Source organism: Camelus bactrianus, chromosome 31 (genome assembly GCF_048773025.1).
Source record: "Camelus bactrianus isolate YW-2024 breed Bactrian camel chromosome 31, ASM4877302v1, whole genome shotgun sequence".
Classification (NCBI taxonomy): Eukaryota; Metazoa; Chordata; class Mammalia; order Artiodactyla; family Camelidae; genus Camelus; species Camelus bactrianus.
In genome coordinates this window covers 13,282,957-13,303,173 of record NC_133569.1, presented here as the reverse complement: position 1 = coordinate 13,303,173, position 20,217 = coordinate 13,282,957, and the positions used below count along the sequence as shown (strand labels likewise).

Below are 20,217 nucleotides of genomic sequence, written 5' to 3'. Positions count from 1 at the left end.
GGGTGAGTTCTCTGCTGAGAGCAGGTTTCTTAGAAACGCTGCTCTCTCGCGGGTGCTTAGCATGCATGAGGTCCTGGGTTCAATCCTCAGCACCTCCATTTTACAAAAAATTAATTAAATAAAATAAAACCTAATTACACCCCCCCCAAAAAAAAAAAGAAAAAAAGAAAAATAAGAAGTTCTGCTCTCTCTATTTAACTAGCATTTTGTTCAGTTTCACCTCAGTGGAAGTAGAAAGGGTTTTTTTTCCAGCTATTAAATCCTAAAAATCAATATAATTTATGTATGTTAAAAAAATCACTCAATTGATATATTTTTGAGTACTTTTAAGTACTAATTTTCTTTTTATCAAGTAGAAAAAAAGTATTTGCCCTAAATCCTTAAAAAACAAATGCTATAAAAATTGATGTATTTTGAAAGCCTTACTGCAAATGATTATTATAGACGTTCAGCAGAAAAAAAAAAAGATGGCTACATTCTGAGGATTTAATATACAGCGTGGCGCCAGCGGTTCATAATTCTGCATTCTCTATGTGAACGCTGCTAAGAGAGTAGGTCTTAAAAGTTCTCACCACACACACTGTGCACAGTGATGGATGTGTTAACTAGATTATTTGTGGTGACTGTTTCTCAATTTACACACCTGTCAAACCATTACACCTTAAACTTACACAACGTTGTATGTCAACTCCATCCCAGTCAAGCTGGGACGAAATGGGAAAATCTCCCTGAAAACAAAACTAATAAGGCCCAAGAGCTGCTTCTGTGCCTCTGACAGTGGGGCCCCGACAGCGGCCTGCCCCGCCCCAGCAGATTTCCTCCGTCCAGGAAATCTCTGTGCAGCTGGGGGAAGCCGGGCTGGTCTCGGGAGTGCAGGATCCAGCAGGCGTAGAGGTCTCCCAGGGAAGTTTGACCTGACTGCTCAAGGGTGTGGCACAGGCCAGAGGACAGAGGCCAGCTGCACGTGAGTTTGAAGGCTGGCTTTGCCACAAGTCTGCTGGGGCAGATTTGTCTGTCCCTCTGTGGATCAGACATAACGGTCCCTCGTTGGTTCAGAGGCGTGGAAAGTGCTGACTCCACACTTCCCTCCCAGCTGGAGACCGTGAAGGGGATGGAGCAGAGGAGGCGGCCTGCCGGCCCCTGCAGGCAGTCAGCAGAGTCTCAGGGATCCGGGCTGCTTCACGAATGTGTCAACACAGAGGCGGACTCCAGAGCTGACTCCTGAGATAGCTGAACTGTCCCCCTGGGGCCAGGCAGCGCCTCTGAGCAGACCAGGCAGCCCCCAGCAGAAGGGCGTCTCCCTTTGCATTTCAGGCATCGCCCTGGGACTAGACAAGGACACTTTTCTAAAACAGGTGCATTTGGGCAGGTCTGAGTCATCGCCTGACATATCTCAGGAACTTTCCATTTTAGGCCTTTGGCACATTCTGATGATGTATAAAAACCATGCTCGTTATATAAATACCGGGGAGGGTCACCGCTGGCTAGGTAACGCGGGGCCAGCGGCCACACCTGGCAAAAGCCACCGCACGCCTGGACCCGGTGGGTCCCTCGGGACCCGGGAAGGTCTGGTGTTTAAGCTGGAAGAGTTGCCTCTAGACATCGCTGCCACCGTTTCCCTCCCCGGGAGCTCCGTGCGTACCTGTATCATTGATCTTATCCATTTGTAAGCTTTTGTAAGCTCCTTAAAGAAAACCAGTGTATTTTCTAGGCTTAATTGCACATTGCCGAGTGTTCTGTCTCCCACGCTGTCAAGTCGACAGTCATGAGAAACGGTCTGCTCCTTCGGGACCACAGCACACCCGGCAAAGGGCCAATCAGATGTGTTATCCATGTGCCCAGAAAGTAACTTCTTAATGGTTCAGAATATAATCATAAAAACAACACATTTTCTTAAGTCGCACCACACACAGTGTATTATACTGACAAGGAAAAGGGTTTGACAAACCTCATCATTTCTGACATATTTCACAAGGAAAACAGTGAGGTTTTGCTACTGCGGTGACCCCCCCCACCCCATTATAGCTGACGCCCTGCTTCTTATTAGCGCTTTTGAATTGCTTCTTAAGAGGCTATAACAACGGACGTTTGGTACTTTTTCTGCAAGCCTCGTCGCATGTTGTGGGGGTGGGGTTGGGGTGTGCAGAATAAACTTGTACAAATGACTCTGCCTCTGAGTATAATTTTCGGTGCCCACCTCTAGGACAGGGATACTGAGGTGACAGGTATCAAAAACAGTGGTTCCTATATTTATTTATTCTCTGCAGATTCTTCTCTTGAGCCACCTGCATTGTCAGGGGTTAGTGACATCACCTCAGCCACAGGAGCCAAAGCTCACGGTCCAGGTGCTGAGTGTGACATTCTCCTTGCAGCCTCTGGGGAGGCTGAATTATCCCCAACTGTGAAGAGGCAGAGGGCCCCCGCCATTCCACAGCTTTGACGGGCAGAACGGAACCGAGTCTTGCCTTAGAAACCGAGGAAGTTGAGGAAAAACATAGTATAATATCCAAGAAAGTTATCAAAAGACAACTGAATGAAAATATTTCAAAACAAATATTCAGTTGTTCTTTATTTTATCAACCCGATAAAATGATTTTATATTTGTTTTTGAACTATTTTTTTTCCTATCATTAAATGTGAACTTTATAATTCTTTAAACTTTCCAATTCCCCAAATAAGTTCTCTTCTGCTATACTTGGGTGGGATTTCAACCAAATTACAGATGAGTCACTTTCTGTGTAAGAGTTGTAACAATTCCATCTGCGTGTGTGTATTAATATTTGTGTAAACGTAATTGTCTTAACCCAGACAGCTCCCAAGCAAATGAGCCTGAGATGTATAATAAATGGATAGGTGTTAATCTGTGTGTGTGTGTGTGTGTGTGTGAGATATTTGGGGTTGTTAAAAATCACACACGTGTGCCTCTGTTTGCTGGGCACGTGGTCCCCGTCGTGGGCTGTCTGGGTGAAGCCCAGCCCCTTCCGCGTGGGGCTAGCGCTCCCGCTGGTTCAGGGTCACTCCCAGTCATAACTGCCTGTGCCCGGTGACTGCAGGGACAGAGCCAAAGCAGTGCCCCTCCCCACACACTCTGCCTGCCCCTGCCCTGATCTTGGCTGGTGGTCTCCAAACGTGAGACCCAAATGGCCAGGTGACAATTTAAATCAAAACAGTGTGTCAAAAATAAACCTTTGAGTGAGGAAACCTGAAGTGGGGCAGCTGCAGAGCGCCCTGCCGCGGGGAGCCGACCTTACCTTCCGGTGTCCCCAGAGCTGGTTCCCTTTCATGCCGTGACAGTCGTACAGGGTGACTGCGCTGCTGTGTGAGATGGCGTCGAAGCAGAACTTCCGGGTGTGCAGCGGCTCACCAGGGCGAATGTCTTCTCTCCAGCCGAAGGTAAAGAGCTGGCAAAGCGACAGTAGCAGGAAAGCCACAGTGAGTGCAGTTTGCAGAGGCTGGAGAGCCGGGGCCGGGGGCCTTGTGGCAAAGCCAGCTCCTGCTCCGTGATGCGCCAGCAGAGAGCGCCGCCCGCCTGTCCGGGCTTAGCAGCGGCGCTGACAATGGCACGGACCCCAAATCTGTGCGGGAGCCGCAGGGCAGCTTTGGCCCAGGCCACCCCAAAAAGCGAGCGGTGGGGGGGGGGGTTCCAGGGAGACAGAGAGGCACGGAGGGACAGAGGGACAAACCTGCTAATGAAGCTCTTTCCAGTCTTCACTTAGGTAAAATGTTAGTGGATTCAATGCTTCACAGTTCACCTAAATGGGCAGATTCACTGAGAACAGACCAGGAGTGGGGTTGAGCTGGAGTGACCGCAGCAACTTGCAAATTTTGATTTAAATGAAAACTAAGCTTGAGGAAGTCACGAACAGGGAAATTGATTTCCTGGGGTTGCCAGGAGTAATTCCACCGGGCAATGTAAAGCATTTCGGACCGTGACTCGCAGAAAGAGATTCAGTTTACACACACACAGGTGTCCTCCCTCCACCCCCTGAACTGAACAGAAGTTTCCTGAAATGGTATTTGTCCTCACTGCCTTCAGTAGACCCTGACATCGCATCCGACCTTTTCCTGTGCTGGTCTATTCTGTGCCATGCGTCCAGTCTATTATTTAAAAAGTGCTCCCTGTGATACACCAAACTGATTTTACCATGTATTAAATTAAAACAACAACACTTCTATAAAGAAAGGGTATTTCTTGAGTTTGAGCTGGACCACGACTTGAGGGGTTCAGCAGGAGAAATCCTTAAGCAAGTGGGAAAATGGACTAGACCGGCCCCAGGATTTCTTCCAATCCCAACATCTCAGTGAGGTCATCGAATTCTTACCATAGGACTCAGATCGGCCGGCCTGAGAAGCCAAGCTGTGAACTGTAAAATCTTTATTTTTCTGGGAGACTCTGTCGACATTAAAAGCAAGCATGGTGCTGGGTTGTGTGTAGACGACACACTTGGCTCTGACCAGGCCTTCAGGATGTCCTGGGTATTAAAATGCAGAGAATCAGGCAAAATTCCAGGGATGGCTAACAAAAACAGGCAAGTGGTGGGGAAACTGCCGAAAACGTGAAAAAGCTGGGTGAAGTGGTCTGAAGGAAGTCGGAAAGACCTGAGCTAAACCTAACATCTGAACGTGTCGTCTGGGAGGCGTGACTGATGCGAGGCTGTGTTCCGTTTCCCCGGAAGACAGGACAGCGTAGGATGTTTCCTACAGAAGAAGGGATTTTAGGTGAGGCGCCTGAAACAGACTCATGAGGAGCAATTGCACGGTCTCTTTTCCTAGAGTTGTTGCTGGTTTTGTGTCTTTAATACGACTGTGGGCTGAGACATGCTTAGATTCATTCAAATCCTACGGAGGGGAATCACTTCTCAGGGACAAGTGTCTGTTCAGCTACTTCTGACTTTGATCACTGCCTTCAGATTGGGACTTACGACTCCCTTGGGTTTTGAGATACTGAGCTCCCGTGTTATCCGAGGACTCTCGCCTAGTTGTGGTCCATTTTTAACCATCCCTTCAGTGCAGGGGCAGCTCAGGGTTCCTCTGACCCAGTCTGTGTGCCTTCTCTAGTTGGTCTTAGACATGCTCAGTTCAGCTCGCGCCAGTATGCGGAAAACTCATCATCCATGTCACGTCCAACATAGAGGTTCCCAACTGCATGCCCCATGGACATCTCAAGGTCAATGTCTCCTGAATTCCCTTGATTTTCTTCCTTTCTAAGCCTGCTCCTACTCCTATTTTGTGTCAGTTGGTGGTTACGTGATCCAGCCTCTCAACCCCGGGGGTCTTTCCTTCGTCTCCACCTCCTTCGTCTCCCTCCCCCTCGCCATCCACTCCATCTCCAAGTCTCGCCACTGTGTCTCCCAGATACTGCAGGCCATGGCCCCTTCCCCTCTGTCTCCACCACCTTCCCTCTCCACGCATCCTGCCTGGGCTGGTGAAATGACCTAATCGGTGTCTTTTCCCACCTTCCTCTTTTGGTTCCTTCATAGCAACCTGAATTACCTCTTTGACCATGCTACCTCTTAACCTGAAACCTCCCCATATTTTCCCATAACCCTTAGAGAACAAAGTTCAAACTCTTTAACACACAAAGGACTTTCCACCATTTTCCTCAGCTGCATCCTTTCCCCTTTAGTTATGTTCTAGCAATAATAAAACATTTGTCATTTTCTAAGAGGGTACATAAGTTCTCATCATAAGGGAAAAAATTCTGCAACTCTGGTGACGGATGTTTACTGCCATAAATGGGGTGATCATTTCACAGTCTATACCAATGTCAACGTGTTGTGCACATGAAACTAATGTAGTGTTGTTTGTCAGCTACACCTCAGTTACAAAGTGTAGTTGCTTGCACGAAGCAGGCCGTATGTGTTCTCCCTTCTGTGACTTTATGAGGCTTTCTTTGACTGGAAGGCCCTCGTTCACCAGCCAGCCTCATTACAGCTCACCCATCCTTCCTTCACTCTGAACATTCCCTCCCTCCCTCCCTCTCCTTAACTTCATCACCACCATCCATCTGTGCTTCTACATCCCTCTCTAGACAATGAGACCCTTGATGGCGGGAGTCGTATCTTCTTCATCTTTGTGTTTCTAGCCCTCAGGACAATTCATGACATTTAATTAGTGTCCAATGAAATTTCTACTGAGTAAGCAAAAATGTGCACTCATTATATTAACAGCCAGTGCACCGGGATAACATCAAGATGAACCAATTAGGCTGTTCAGTTTCTCCAATGGATCTGTGTTGTTCATGTCTAATTACAACAATAGCAATGATGATGATTATTTTTTGAGCTTTCACCTTCAGTGATTCCAGGCTTGGTTACCTATTGTGGGAATAAAAATGTCCTGGCCTATAAACCTATCATTGATTAAATCTTTATGTTATTTATTTTTATTGCCATTTTTTAAAAATTGAAGTGTAGTTGATTTACAATGTTGAGTTAGTTTCTGGTGTATGGTATAGTGATTCAGTTATACATATACTTTTTTTTTCAGACTTTTTTCCATTATATGTTATTATAAGAAGTTGAATATAGTTCCTTGTGCTATATAGTAGGTTCTTGTTGTTTATCTCTGATATATATATTAGTGTGTATTTAATTCCAAATTCCTAACTTATCTGTCCCCCTTTCTTTTCCCCCTGGTAACTGTAAGTTTGTTTTCTATGTCTGTGAGTTTGTTCCTGTTTTGTAAATAAGTTCATGTGTGTCATTTTTTTAGATTCCACATAGAAGTGATATCATATGATATTTGTCTTTCTCTGTCTGACTTACTTCACTTAGTATGACATTCTCCAGGTCCATCCATGTGGTTGCAGATGGCATTATTTCATTCCTTTTTTATGGCTGAGTAGTATTCCATTGTATAAATATACCACATCTTCTTTATCCAATCATCTATCGATGGACATCTAGGTGGCTTCCGTGTCTGTATGTTATTTAAATATCACATCTCCGTGGTACCCTCAGCAGTGCAGCCAATGCAGGAACCAGAGGTCTTGACTGGTTTATCCATTTTCCTCTTTGTCTCTCTTCCTCTTTTTGGTTTTTATGCACATGGGAGCCAGGGCTGAAAGGTGCTGTAATCAGCACCCAGCAGAGTCTCTCCCCATCCAGGTGGGGGCAGCTGTCCCACAGGGGTACGCGGGTCTGCACCCCACACTTCAAGGCTTGTGTATTCTTTCATAGACAGTTTTCCCTTACTTTTTACTTTCTTACTGTTTACCTTTCTTACTTTTCATTCAGTACAGTAGTTAAGTCCAAAAGCAGATGGGCACACTCCCCTCTTGGCCGATTTATACACCTGTTGTCACAAGTCCATCTCAGGGCACCCTCGGGTGGATTTTTATTTCTTGTTTCTAGGTTTGTTATTATAGTGCAGTTAACCATTCTCAGACGTGTAGGCTGGTCGGTAGCTTGTGGTCCTCACAGTGTTTTATGCATTATTATTATTATTGTTGTTGTTGTTGTTGTTATTATTACTACTACTATTACCTGGTGCTTATTTTTCTGCATCCCAGGTGACATGTCTTCAGATTATATGGGCTGTTTTATTCTTCCACACCTGCCATTAGCTAAGATTTTTCTGTCTCATGTCTTCCAAACGCTCTCTCCTGCCTTGGAGCTTATCCTGGTGGTCAGGTGGAGCCCATCGGCCCCAGCGTTGCATTTCTTTGTCCCACTTTCCTGTGTGCAATCGCGTCAGGGCAGGAAGAAGCAGACGTCAGCCAGGACTTCGTGGTTTGCACAGGTGATGTCATGACGCTGGTACTTGGCCTCCCACCCTTGGGCTGCTCCTTGCAGCCGAGAAGTATTTAGATTTTATTCGGGTTTCCTGCACAGGGCCTCCTGATATATATATATTTTTTTTTTGCAACTTCAAATTTCTTAACTTTGGGGTAAATTGGTGTTAATTTCTCCCTTTTCTTCTCCGTGCTGACACTTGAAAACAGATTCAGAATGATGCGGAAGGCCTACTTCTTGGCTTTAGTATGAACGCACTGTGTGTGACTTTGCCTGAGTCTGTCTTGTACTGTGTGAACCGGCTCAGGAGACTCGCACAGAACACAGTACCGTAGTCTTGCTACCTGACTCTAGAGGACTGAAACGGTTCTTCCCTCTGTGGGCAGTTGGATTTCACTCCATCGGCTCGCGGTTGGCAGAGATCGGAGACGCTGTGTGTTGCCCTGCGTGGTCCGGACGGCCGGCGCGCTCGGTCTCCAGGCTGAGCCCGTGCATCCCAGCAGCTGCCCTTCCCTGGCGCGCTGACTTGCCACCCCCTCTGCTGGCCTCGCGTCCGGGTCTGCGCAGGGCGGCGGGGCGCGCGTCTCAGCACCCTTGGCAGGACCGTGCCTTCCCCGCGCGAGGTCAGGGCTGCGCGCGGGGATGCAGGGCCCCACTCCTCGCCCCTCGCGCACACTCAGACCCACAAAGGCAGGTGGGGAGTGTCCTTTCCAGACCTCCCAGGCCTGCTGAGGCCAGTTTCCTTTTCTTTCTTAGTCCCTAAAGGAAACTGAAAGCCAGCCCACGTGCGGCCGTGAGGCCAAGCAGCTCCATGGAGGGCTGACCCTTGAACCCGAGGCTGGCTTCCCTGCAAGGAGACCGCTTGGTCACCTCCTGTCCTGCAACAGAAGGCCGTTCTCCTACCCATGGGCTTCCACAGACTCGCCTTTACTCCCCTATGGAGCTATTTTGTTTATTCACGTGTGTTTTATTCTTTGCCATTAAAAAGCAGACAAAGATCATTTCAACTCATAAGTGCCCCTCTTGTGTTCTTTTTGCATCAAAAAGCATACCTCTAATTCTCCGGTCCTGATACGCTTTTCTCAACCAGGACTTTTAATCTAAATGTAGAAGAGTGAGTCCTAATTCTTGCAAGTTATTGAGTCATGTCACAAATAAAGCCTACGGTCAAGTACTGGAAAACAAAGCGCCTTGTCAGGTTTTAACCTCCAAGTCAATATACGGCGATTGGTGTTTCGGATACGATTCACTTTTCACCTCCCGTCCACCTTGCCGATTCTCCTGCAGCTCCTATTTCCATCTCTGGAAATCTGTTTAAGGAGTTGTATTAACTGTGTCTTGGTCGTCTTGTAGTTGTCTGCTTGTCTGGTGCTGCCCTCTGGTGACTATTTCTTGAATTACACATAATAGATTTTTGCAGTTTAGCCCAAGGCGGGGCGGGGCGGGGCGGGGCCTGGGGGAAGGACTGAACAACAGGTTTCAGTGTATGCAATATAGTTGGTTTTATTTGCATTTATTTTCAGCTATCAAATAACAGCTGCAGCCCAGAGCATATTTCATTCTAGAACATTCCAGGGGATGGAGAGATTAAGCCTGATTCAGGCGTTCAGGTATGCATTCTTCCTGTCCACCAGGTGGCTGCTAAGTGTGTTTCCTGGTTGGGCTGAACAGAGGGGGTAGAGAGAAGTTTAGCCCAACAGATACAGAGTTGTTGTTTTATGGCATTTTCTTTTTTCCTTTAAAAAATACCCCTTTCCCCTCTAGGTGCCTCTGAAGCCTTCTCTCTTGCTCCCAGGCTGAGGTCGGAATTGCTTCTTAGAGGGAACAGGCACTATTCACCTCCCTGGGAACACTGCCATGGTGCTTATAGAAAGAGACAGGAAGGAGGAGGCAAGTCAGCTTTTACCAATACTTCGTGCCCATCAGTGCCCCCTGGAGCTGCAGGGCCTTCTTTAAAACCCCATGCAGTCCGTACTGCAGGGTACATTTGAGTGAAGAGAAATAGTATTTGGCATTCTGGCGGCTGCCTTGGGCAGTGGGAGATTTCCGGCTTGCTGTGAGTGTAAAGTGATCTGGGGGAGGGCTGTGCGGAGGCAGAGGGAGGTGTGTCTGCTCCGCGCCTGCTACCTGTGGGCGATGCTGCGACGTCAGGGCTGTTGCCCATTCTGGTGATAACCCTGCTCGTGAGGCGGGTATTATTGTCCCCGTTTAAAGGTGGAGGGGCCGTGGCCTCGAAAGGTTTAACAGGTTCACAAGGATACTGCGGTTCAACCGGCTGGAATCTAGGTCGGCCCGACTGCAGGTGCACGATCCTTCCGGAACACGGCGAGTCTGCGGGCTGAGAGGACAAGGACCGGGTTCCCGGCCGGGAGAGGGGTGGTGTCGGGCTAGGGACCGAGTTAATTCTGGCTATGCTGTGGGCTCGGTCTACCGCGGCTTCCCTGGCGGCGGCTCCGCGCTGCGGGCAGGTCAGAGGAGGGGCAGGAAGCAGCGGGGAGGCAGCGGGGAGAGGAGGGAGGGCGGCGCGCGGCATCTCTGCGCGCCGGGACAGCTCGAAGATCCCAGGCTGCGCGGGGTCTCTGCTCACTTCGCGTACAGGACAAACTCGGGCAACGCAGTCACAGGCGAGCACTGATGCCTTCCTGCAACCGCCTGCCTTCCCTTTTGGTTTTCATAAGAGACACATTACCGCCAATTCCGGGAAACAGAAAGTCCAAGCAGGACAGACGACCTTGAACTAGGCTGTGTCCTTACACGGGGGGGGGGGGGGGGGGGGGGGCGGGCTTTAACTGCATCTGTACATTTTTTTTCTTCTAAAAAGACACGGCAATAGCTGTAAACACTCGTCCAATCTGCGTGATGAGTGCGCCACGATATGCTACATTTTTAGTATTTCCGATTTGAAATATTTCGTGATTTAAAATTAAAACGATAGAAAGGGGCAGACACAAGTCTACCCACCGTCTGTTCTCTCTGATAGGTGACAGTGTGAGGGAAGCCCCTTACATTGTCACGTTTCAAAGAGGGTCCAGAATCACACGTCACTTAATAAACTGAGTCGCACTGAAATGTTTTTCAAGCAAAAGCAGTAACTAGTCCTGAAGCATCCCCTGAAGTCTGTGCTGGGGAGTTAGAGCCTCCGGGTCGCCCTGCACCTGTAAGACGGCAAGCTGCTCCGACAGCACAGAGGTGTGGGTGCAGCGTCCTTTTCAGGAACCAGCCCGGGGGGAAACAAGGTTAGATGAAGTCATAGAAACAGAGAATAACGAAGCCTTTCGGTGAAACGTGCTTGGGAGAGTGACGTCACACCCCGAGAGCTCATCACGGTTTGAAAACTATCGTTCTGGGAAAGGAAGTAGAAGACTAGCGTCACAATCAACATCCCCCCCCCCCCCGTTTCTGTTAACTTAAAGCCCATTTTAATACATTCCTTCCACTGAATATCACGGCCTCTCTGAGAAGAAGCAAAAACAAGAAAGTTTAGTGATTCACTTGCCTGCAGAGCTGGCTAGAGACGGAACCAGGGCTTCACCCAGGTCCCATCCAGAGACTTGTCCCCATCGTGTCCCCGCTGTGCCTGCCCCAGCCCCACCCCCCACTCCCACGACATACCTGCTCGTGAGACCACGTCCTTTCAGATCCGTCCTTGACGCAGACATCCAGCCTCAGCTCCGTGCCCGTGGCCCCGTGCTTGCTGTCCACGCAGAGATTCGCTGCCACGTTTCGAAGCTGTGGGAGAGAAGACAGGGTGAGCGCGGGGCTGCTTTTCATTGTCCCCCCTGCCTCCTCACAATCCCCGTGTTGATTCAGAGTTTTGCTTTTTGTTTTTTAGTTTAATGATTATTGAATGATGCCTTAAATGTATACGCAATTTCTGGACAGAAATCAGGGGATAAACTATAACACTGTCTAGTCTACGTGTAAAAGAACACGTGAAGGTTTAACAGCAAAACGGCAGCCAAGGGTGATGCTTCAGCACAGGGGCCTGAACACAGAGTTTATGACTTCTGTAAATGGGGGATTTTTCTTTTTCAGGTAGCTTTTTTTTAAAGTTTTTTTTTTTTTTAAATGGAACTGTAGCTGTTTTACAGTATTAGTTTCAGGTGTACAGCACAGTGATTCAGTTATACATATACATACATATATACTTTTTCTTTTCAGATTCTTTTCCTTTATGTTATTACAAGAATTGGAATATAGTTCCCTGGGCTCTACAGTAGGCCCTTGTTGTTTATCTATTTTATACATCATAGTGTGTGTCTGTTAATCCCCAGCCCCTGATCCCTCCCTGCACTTTCCCCTTTGGTAGCAATCGTTTGTTTTAAATGTCCGTGAGTCTGTTTTTGGTTTGTAAGTAGAATTTGTATCTTTTTTTAAGATTCCGTATATAAATGATATCATATGATAGTTGTCTTTCTCTGTCTGACTTACTTCACTCAATGTGACCATCTCTGTTGCTAAATGACCATCCATGTTGCTGCAAATGGCGTTATTTCATTCTCTTTTATGGCTAAGTGGTACTCCATTGTACACCACATCTTCTTTATCCAGTCATCTCTTGGTGGACATTTAGGTTGTTTCCATGTCTTGGCTGTTGTAAATAGTGCTGCTGTGAACATTGGGGTGCAGGTGTCTTTTCAAATTATAGTTTTCTCCAGATATATGCCGAGGAGTGGATTACTGGATCATGTGGTAAGTCTATTTTTAGCTTTTTAAGGAACCTCCAACTGCTCTCCATGGTGGCTGCACCAATTTACATTCCCACTAACAGTGTAGGAGGGTTCCCTTTTCTCCATACTCTCTCCAGCATTTATTATTTGTAGACTTCTTGATGATGGCTGACTGGTGTGAGGGGAAACCTCATTGTAGTTTTGATCTGCATTTCTCTGATAATTAGCGATGTGAGCATCTTTTCATGTGCCTGTCGACCATCTGGATGTCTTTTCAGGTAGTTCTTAACTTAGAATTGGTTATCTTCCTGCTTCAAAGCATCTCCTCCCATCACTTCCTTAGCTGGGAGGGTGCCAGGAGGAGGCAGGAGGTGCAGGTGAAGGTGAGGGAAGGAGGGGCCACTGTGCGGGGCGTATCTGCCTGACGCCCTTGTCTGCCTGGGGAGGTCTTGGTCTGCACCTGTTGTCCTGGTTTAGTGTTTCTCCTGGATGAGAAGTTACACGCCATCCTAGAGTATCAGCAAAATGGGAGAGACAGCACCGTGGGAACCACACCCTGCCTCAGGGCTGGGGGCTGCTCACAGCTTGCTCCTTAGGTGTGGTGCTTAGGTAAGGTAGGCGCAGTGATCTCAGTCCTGTTCCTGCCCTCGCACTGCCCTGGATTATAATAATCCCTTTAGGTCCTGCTAAGAATGGAAGCTAGAATGGGATGTACCCAAGGGATCATTTCGGTCAAGGTTCTTTTGCCCAGGATGAGGGGTAAGGTCAGGAGCGTCTCCAGGATGGAAGGATGCGTGAACTGAGCCTGCTCCTCTGGGGAGGGAGCAGTGAGGCAGAGGGAAGCTTGTTATGAGATACACTGGGTACCGTGAATGGAATAAACGATGCCGGAGGGGGTGTGCTGGAGAGCAGAGGGCGATGGTGTCATTCAGGAGGGAACCAGTATGGTTGGTACCACTTTCTTTATTCAGGGAATTTGGCAACAGCTGGGCTTCACCTCCCACTCCTGGACCCCTACTTTCAGGCTGTCTGTCCCTCATGACAGAGGCCGTGAAATAAGGCAGGACACAGGGTGACGGTTCTTAACCTAGTTTGGCCTACAGACCTCTCTGAGAATCCAAGGAGAGCGACGGACACTTTTGCAAAATCAAACCCACCAACTGTAAGGGGACACACACAAACACTTCCGTGCTTGCTTTCCTGGACGCCGCAGCCTCCACACCGGAACCCCGAATTGGGGAAAACGCAACACCCCGCCCCTGCAAATGAATTGCCTTCCTCCTCTTAGTCTCGTGGAGGATCCTGCCGGACAGGCGATGAACTTGGCCGCAGCAGGGTGCAGCTGAGTCTCCCCCCCTGCCTTCACCTTTGCCCCAAACAAGCACCGGGGAGTTTTACTGTGGAATTTGGGGAGCCAAGCTGAAAACAGGCCTCCTGTCACAGTAGCTCTAGGCGTGTGATGGAGTTTATTTGGTGGAGCAGAAGCACCCCGAGGGTCAGAGGTCAGATTTTGCCCTCGCTGTCTGAGGCCTGGCAGACTCCATGCTCAGCTCGTGTCTGACCTCGGCGGGGCCCAGTGAGCCGGTTTCTAACGCTGCTTCCCTCCCAGCGCAGCCAGACAGAGCTCTGGGCAGAGCTGTCTTTTCATTCTTGGCCGCTAAACTCCCAGACTCACTCTTCTTGGAGAACCGGTGTCAATTTAAGCTGAAGGCACCTTCAGGGCACTCTGACTCCCTCGCCCTGAGCCCAGCAGCTCAGATCCGCTTTGATGGAAAGCAGCTCCTTATAGGTTTCTGGCCACAAGGCTGCAGAGGGAGTAGCCGGACGGGCCCTGCTCTTGGAAGAGAAGGACACAGGGAAGAAAAGGACGTGGACCAGCCAGGGATGCCGGCCGCAGATCTGCCCGCGGGTCTGCACCGAAGCCATCAGCGGGCCTCATTTTGTTTCTAACTGCTGTGAGCTCCAGATGGCTCTGGCCGGGGATGAGGAAACCGTTCTCTAAACTCAAATTTTCCAAATTCTCACGCAAATGGCATCAGGGTAGACAATGGGATAAACAGCTTTGGAAAAAAAATTTCAAGTTTCAAAGGCCTGATTGTTGGCATCTGTGTAAATCTCAGCCCGTGGCTGTGCCAGAGAGGAGCCACTGAGTTCACGGGAGGACGAGGCATGCGCCTGGGCTCAGGGCACATCAGACAGCATTGCCGTTTCTCTTTTACCCTCATCTCTCCAGCCACGTTCCCCTCCCTTCCCCGGCTCACAGACAGATCCATCACAACAAACAGGTGAATAAAATCCCAACAGAAAGGACCCTGATGCTTGCTTCTTCGTTGGAATGGAGATTTCTTTTGAAAAAAGCCAAAAAAAAAAAAAAAACAACAAAAACCAAAAAATGCAGACAAGAAAAATCACACATATATACTTCTTTCAAAGTGGGCTCTACATCTGTGGCTGAAGGAGGGCAGCTCACACACAGACACACGCCTAAATCTGGGGCGGGGACACCGAGTACACCTGTGACAGGGCAGGGCGTTTCCATGCTCTGCTCCTACGACGTCCGGCGTCAGGGCTTGGCATCACCGACATCGTGCCAGGGAATCCTGGGAGACACGGGACAGGATCAGAGTGTGACGGAGTGCTTGAGCAGGAACGGGTGTAAGGACAAAGTGGGGGGAAGGGACTCGCTGTGTTCTGTTTTCACAGACCACAAACTTGTGGGCGGAGCTGGAAAGAGAGAAGACATTAGTGTAGTGAGGACGGAGGACGGGATGGAGGAATGGAGATGGAGCAGGTCTGGGTTCTGCCTCCCAGGCACAAAGACAGTCTTCCTATACCCTCAGCCATGCTCTCCTTTTTAAAGCCGATCCTCCATTTATAAGAAGTCATCATTGAACGAGTGCTTCTGAAAGCAGGGAGCTCTGAGGAGCGTGGATGGAGGTGCCGAGACAAAGGAGAGGCAGCCCTTCCCTGGCCCTCTGCAGCCTGCCGTCTGACGGAGGGACCCCTCAGAGGCATCCTCTTCAATCACTAAATGCCAAGGGATGGTGCGGGAAGGGGCTCTGCTGGGCGAGCAGAACTGGATCTGGAGCAGAAGGACAGAAGGACCCTGGAGCCTTAGGGGTCAGAAATGCACACAAACCTGGAGATCTGACAGTGCCAGGCGTTCTTTAGGGCATGGAATTGGGATGGCTCAGCAGAAGACTTTTTCTCCCTGAGAAGCATAACATTTTAATAGATGGAATAAATACTCCAGTACATGCAAGTTAAAAACTTGACATTGTGTGAAGAATTCACTCTATAGTGTAAATTAAGAAATCAGACACACACAGTAGCTTGCCTCCCTCCCCGTTTGCAAATCGCATGGCGAAGTCATACTCTTTCCACACCCAGCATATGCCTCATCCATCACAATTGCTCCAAACATGACAACATACAAAAAAAGGTACCTACATCCATGTCTGAGGGTGAAAACCAAGGTAACCTTTCTTTTAATCAGGGAACAAAAAAGATCAAAAAATAAATGAACCCCTGACCTCATCCCTGCCCAGTTAGTAATAACATTTAGTTGAGGACTTCAGGAAGTGGAGCTGGGGGAGGGGTGGGCGTAACCACAAGCAGCAGATGACCCGTCTTCCATCTCCTGGTCCCTAATGTGTGTGGGCTGGTGGGCACTGGGGCCCTACGACCATGTAAACGGTATGAGTGGCCCTGCCTTCTGGAAGATTCCTCTCAGGTATTTAACACGGGATGGGGGTGGGGCGAGGGATGCTTCACCTTTATTTTGTAACAAGGAAGAACAAATCTGACTCCATGTTAGATCTGGTCCTTCAGCTCTAACCCTGTGCTCAGTCATGCTGGTTCTGCACCTTTTGTAAAAGGTGTTGCCTGGAGCCTGAACCACACAGGAGAGCCCACTCTCAAGGCTCTGACCTTTACAGGAATAACACTTTCCATTCCTGTAGAGAGAAAAAGTTGCAGAACAGAGAATAGCATTTGTCTTGTTGGAGGTTTATAGGACCATCATGCCCTGACCCACGAGGACAGCTGCAAGAACAAAGGATTCGCACACCAAGAAGTGGTGTTTGCAACAACCAGCCACCCCCTCCCATTCTCAGTATAGAAGGAGTCTGAGTTCTGACTTGGGGAAGAGGGTTCTCTGGGACGTTAGTCCCCCATCTTCTCAGCCTACTGGCTTTCTGAAAAAAGTCATTTTTCCTTGCCCCAACGCTTCATCTCCCAATTGTTGGCCTGTCGTGGGTAAAGCAGGGGTTTGGACTCTGTAACAATTTACTTGGTATAAATGGAAAGGGGCAGAGAATAAGCATCTTCCTTTAGCCTGGGGGCCAGGCGAGGGTGGGAAAAGGGGGTGGGGGTGGGCGTAGCGGTGCTGGTTTGCAGAACTGGAGTTCACTGGTGGGGAAGTCCTTGGGGGAGACCTACCCCGTAAAGCCCGAGATAGCAGGGTGCAGGCCTAGGTTCTCAGCCTGTCCCTGTGGTCTGACATCTCTGTGCCCCGGTCAGGGCGCTGCACCAGGTCCCCGGGGCCCTGGGTCAGGAGTGCGCCCAGGATGGAGGTCTGCGCCGCCCTGCCCTCCGCCACCCCGGCGTGCCGGGAACCCAGGGCGCTGACCACCCGCACCTGCGGCCGGAAGCGCGCGCGGCGGCTCTGCGCGTGCCCGTCTGCCCCCCGCCCCCGCGCCCCGGCTCCCGCTGCCCCCGGGGAAGCGGGCCCCGGGCCTCCTGGCTGCCTTCAGGACCTGGAGGTGGCGCGGCTGGCCCTGCGACACTGCCTGCAGCAGCCGCGGGGCGTGTCAGCGGCCCTGCCGCACCTCCGGGCCAGCACGAGATGTCTAAGACGAGGACAGGAGTGCCTCCCAGGGCCGTGAAGATGGGACGGCTGCCTGCAAGGTCCGTGGTCTCGCGCCCTGTAAGTGGTCGGAAACGGGGGCTTCGCCTTGTGTGTTGCTTTGTTTATTTTTGCCTCTGGATCCCTTGTGATAGTAGATGTGGTGACGTCCCATTTCCAATAGACTGAGACGTCCCACGCGCACGTCCATTTGTGTCACGCTTACTTCGCGTAGCACAGTGTTTTTAAGGCTTAGTCGCATGTAGCAGAACTTCATTCCTTTTTAAGGCTGAGTAATATTCTATTGTAAGTAGTGTCTCTATCTATCCAACACCTGCCGTTTATTCGTTCATCCTTTGATGGACACGGGCTGTTTCCACCTCTTGGCTATTGTGAATGGTACTGTGAGCGCGGGCGTTCGAATGCTTGCTTGCATACCTGTTCTCAGTAATTCTGGGTTTCTGCCCAGGAGTGGAATTGCCGAGTCATACGGTCTCTCCGTGTTTCCTTTCTGAGGAAGCACCACGTTATCTTCCGTGGCAGCCACACCGTTTTGCATCCCCCCCCTCCACCTCCCGCGATGAGCAATGGTTCTGACGTCCTCACCCCCTTGCGGGCGCTGCTTGTTTTCCGGTTTTGGCCGTAGCCGTGCTGGTGGATGTACAGTGGTCTCTCATCGCGGTTTCAACGTGCATTTCCCCAATAACTAGTGACGCTGAACATCTCCTGTGCTTACGGGGCATTTGGATGTCTTCTCTGGGAAAATGTCCATTCAGGTCCTTTGCCTGTTTTTGACTAGGGCTGTTCGTCTTTGTTGTTGAGTTGTAGGAGTTCTTGGATATATAGTTTGCAAACATTTTTTTCCCTATTTTGTAGGTTGCCTTTTTCACTCTGTTGGTAGTGTCTTTTGATGCACAAAAGTTTTTATTTTTAATCAAGTTGAGTTTATCTATTTTTTCTCTTGTTGCCTGCTTTTGGTGTCATATTTAAGAAACCATTGCCAAATCCAGTGCCATGAAGATTTCCTAGTATGATTTATTCTAAGAATTTTGTAATTTTAGCCCTTGTGTTTAGGTCTTTGATCCATGTTGAGTTAAACTTTGTGTATGATATCAGGGAAGTTCCAGCCTCATTCTTTTGCATGAGAATGTGTGAGTTTGCTAGAGCTGCCTGCCCTATGCGATTGACTAGGGAAGACCTCCTTCTGTGTCCATCGGAGCCAGGTATTTCCTTTGCAAAGCAGAGAATATGGAACCATTTTGCTCTTTTGAACACACAAGAGTATAAATTTGAACTCTTAGTGATTTGCAAATGTTGGCCACTATATATAAAAAATAGATTAAAAAAAGCAAATTTCTTCTATGTAGCACAGGGAACTATATTCAATATCTTGTAATAACCCTTAATGAAAAGGAATATGAAAAGGATATATGTACGTATATGCATGACTGGGACATTGTGCTGGACACCAGAAATTGACACACTGTAACTGCCTGTACTTAAATTAAAAAAAAATTGAACTCTTAATATAAATTTGGGGGGGGGTTAAGTTTTGCTGGTGTAATTTCGTAGAGTCAAGGAAGGAACAGGTTTGCTATAGATTCTGTCACGAGTGCACTGCCGGAACGGGGCCGCGGCCTGGCAGGCAGGTGACCAGCTGGCCGGGCCGAGCAGAGGTTTCTGAAAGCTCGAGTGACCGTTCTTCACGTTGGCGGTGAGTTACGCACACATGTGTTGTGAGACAAAAGCGTGTTGTGCGTCAGAAATGTGAAGGCAGACGCCCTGTGTGGAGGGCAGGGAGCAGCTCAGGAGGTGCTCAGGGTTACTCCCTCCCTGGCTCTCCCTTTGCACCTCACGCAGCTCAGGTCAGGAAGCCGAAGCTGTGCAGCAGGAGGGGGATGAGGTGTGAGGGAAGATTTGCCAGGGGGAGCTCGGGAATGTGTGCAGGAAAACGTGCCAAGAGGACATCTGAAAGTTGGGAGTCAATCTGAGCCATCTGTGGAGAGAAGGTGTCACTCCCCACACTGCAAACAGCACTCGTGGCGCGCGTGCCCCGGGGTCTATGAGCTGGGGTGCTGCTTTGAAGGGAAAACCTTCAGGAGCAGCTGGTTCTTGGCTGTGGAAGCTGCGTGGCCCCCGTGCAGCCGAGACTGTGGGATGGAACCCCGGACTAGGCAGCAAGCCGCGGGGCTTGTCACCACACCTCCTGCACCGTCACTCAGAACGTGGCCTGGAGTCCTCTCCTCCGACTCGGCCCCACTGCACACCCTGCTGCACACCCACTGTATACCCCACTGTGCACCCACCCTGCACGTCCCAGTGTGTACCCCACTGCAACCCACTGTACACCTATCCCCACATGTCCCACTGTACACCCCCCACTGCGCACCCCACTGTGCACCCCCAGTACCTCGACACTGAATATTCCCGTCACCCTCCCGGAGTGCTGCTTAATGAATATAGACACTCCTGCCAAGGCTCACGTTCAGCTACGAATTGCCAGTAGATCCCAGATTGGCTCCAGCTCCAGTAAATCAGCAAAGCCGCTTCCGACATTATCCCCAGGGCTGGGGGCAGAAGCCACAGACGTTGAAAAGATAGCAACTTTTTAGTACTTGAAGAAGGACTCACACAGCACGGGGGCTAGAAAAAGTGATTCTTCCTTTCAGTTCACATCCCTGCAATGTGGGCAGGTGTAGAAGCTTGTCCAATGGGTGTCAAGTCCTTGCGTCAAGTTCAGGCCCGTTGGATAATGAGGACCTGCAGTCACGGTCATAGGCTTGATTCTGAGAAGGGTGCGCCCCCCTGACCTGGACGAGATTGCGGCACAATCCCTGAGACCCGCGAGCCGCTGTGGATGAGCCCTCCAGAGAAGGAGCTTCTCTTCACCTCGCTCTTGAGTTTAACAGCTCTCCTTCTAAGGAAGGTCAGCAAATTGTCCTTATTTTCAAGTAAGATCATTGAG

General features: G+C 49.5%; 1 protein-coding gene across 2 annotated transcripts in view; it reads right to left on the bottom strand.

The window, feature by feature from the left end:
• The window catches only part of GALNTL6 (polypeptide N-acetylgalactosaminyltransferase like 6), a 790,170-nt gene that overhangs the window by 12,970 nt on the left and 756,983 nt on the right, over positions 1-20,217 (bottom strand). For both annotated transcript variants that reach the window (XM_074355533.1, XM_074355532.1), the window contains 2 exons: positions 11,349-11,465; positions 3,252-3,401 (listed from right to left, as the gene is read on the bottom strand). In XM_074355533.1, coding sequence (XP_074211634.1) covers positions 3,252-3,401; positions 11,349-11,465 — 267 coding nt within the window. The remainder of the gene's footprint in view (positions 1-3,251; positions 3,402-11,348; positions 11,466-20,217) is intronic.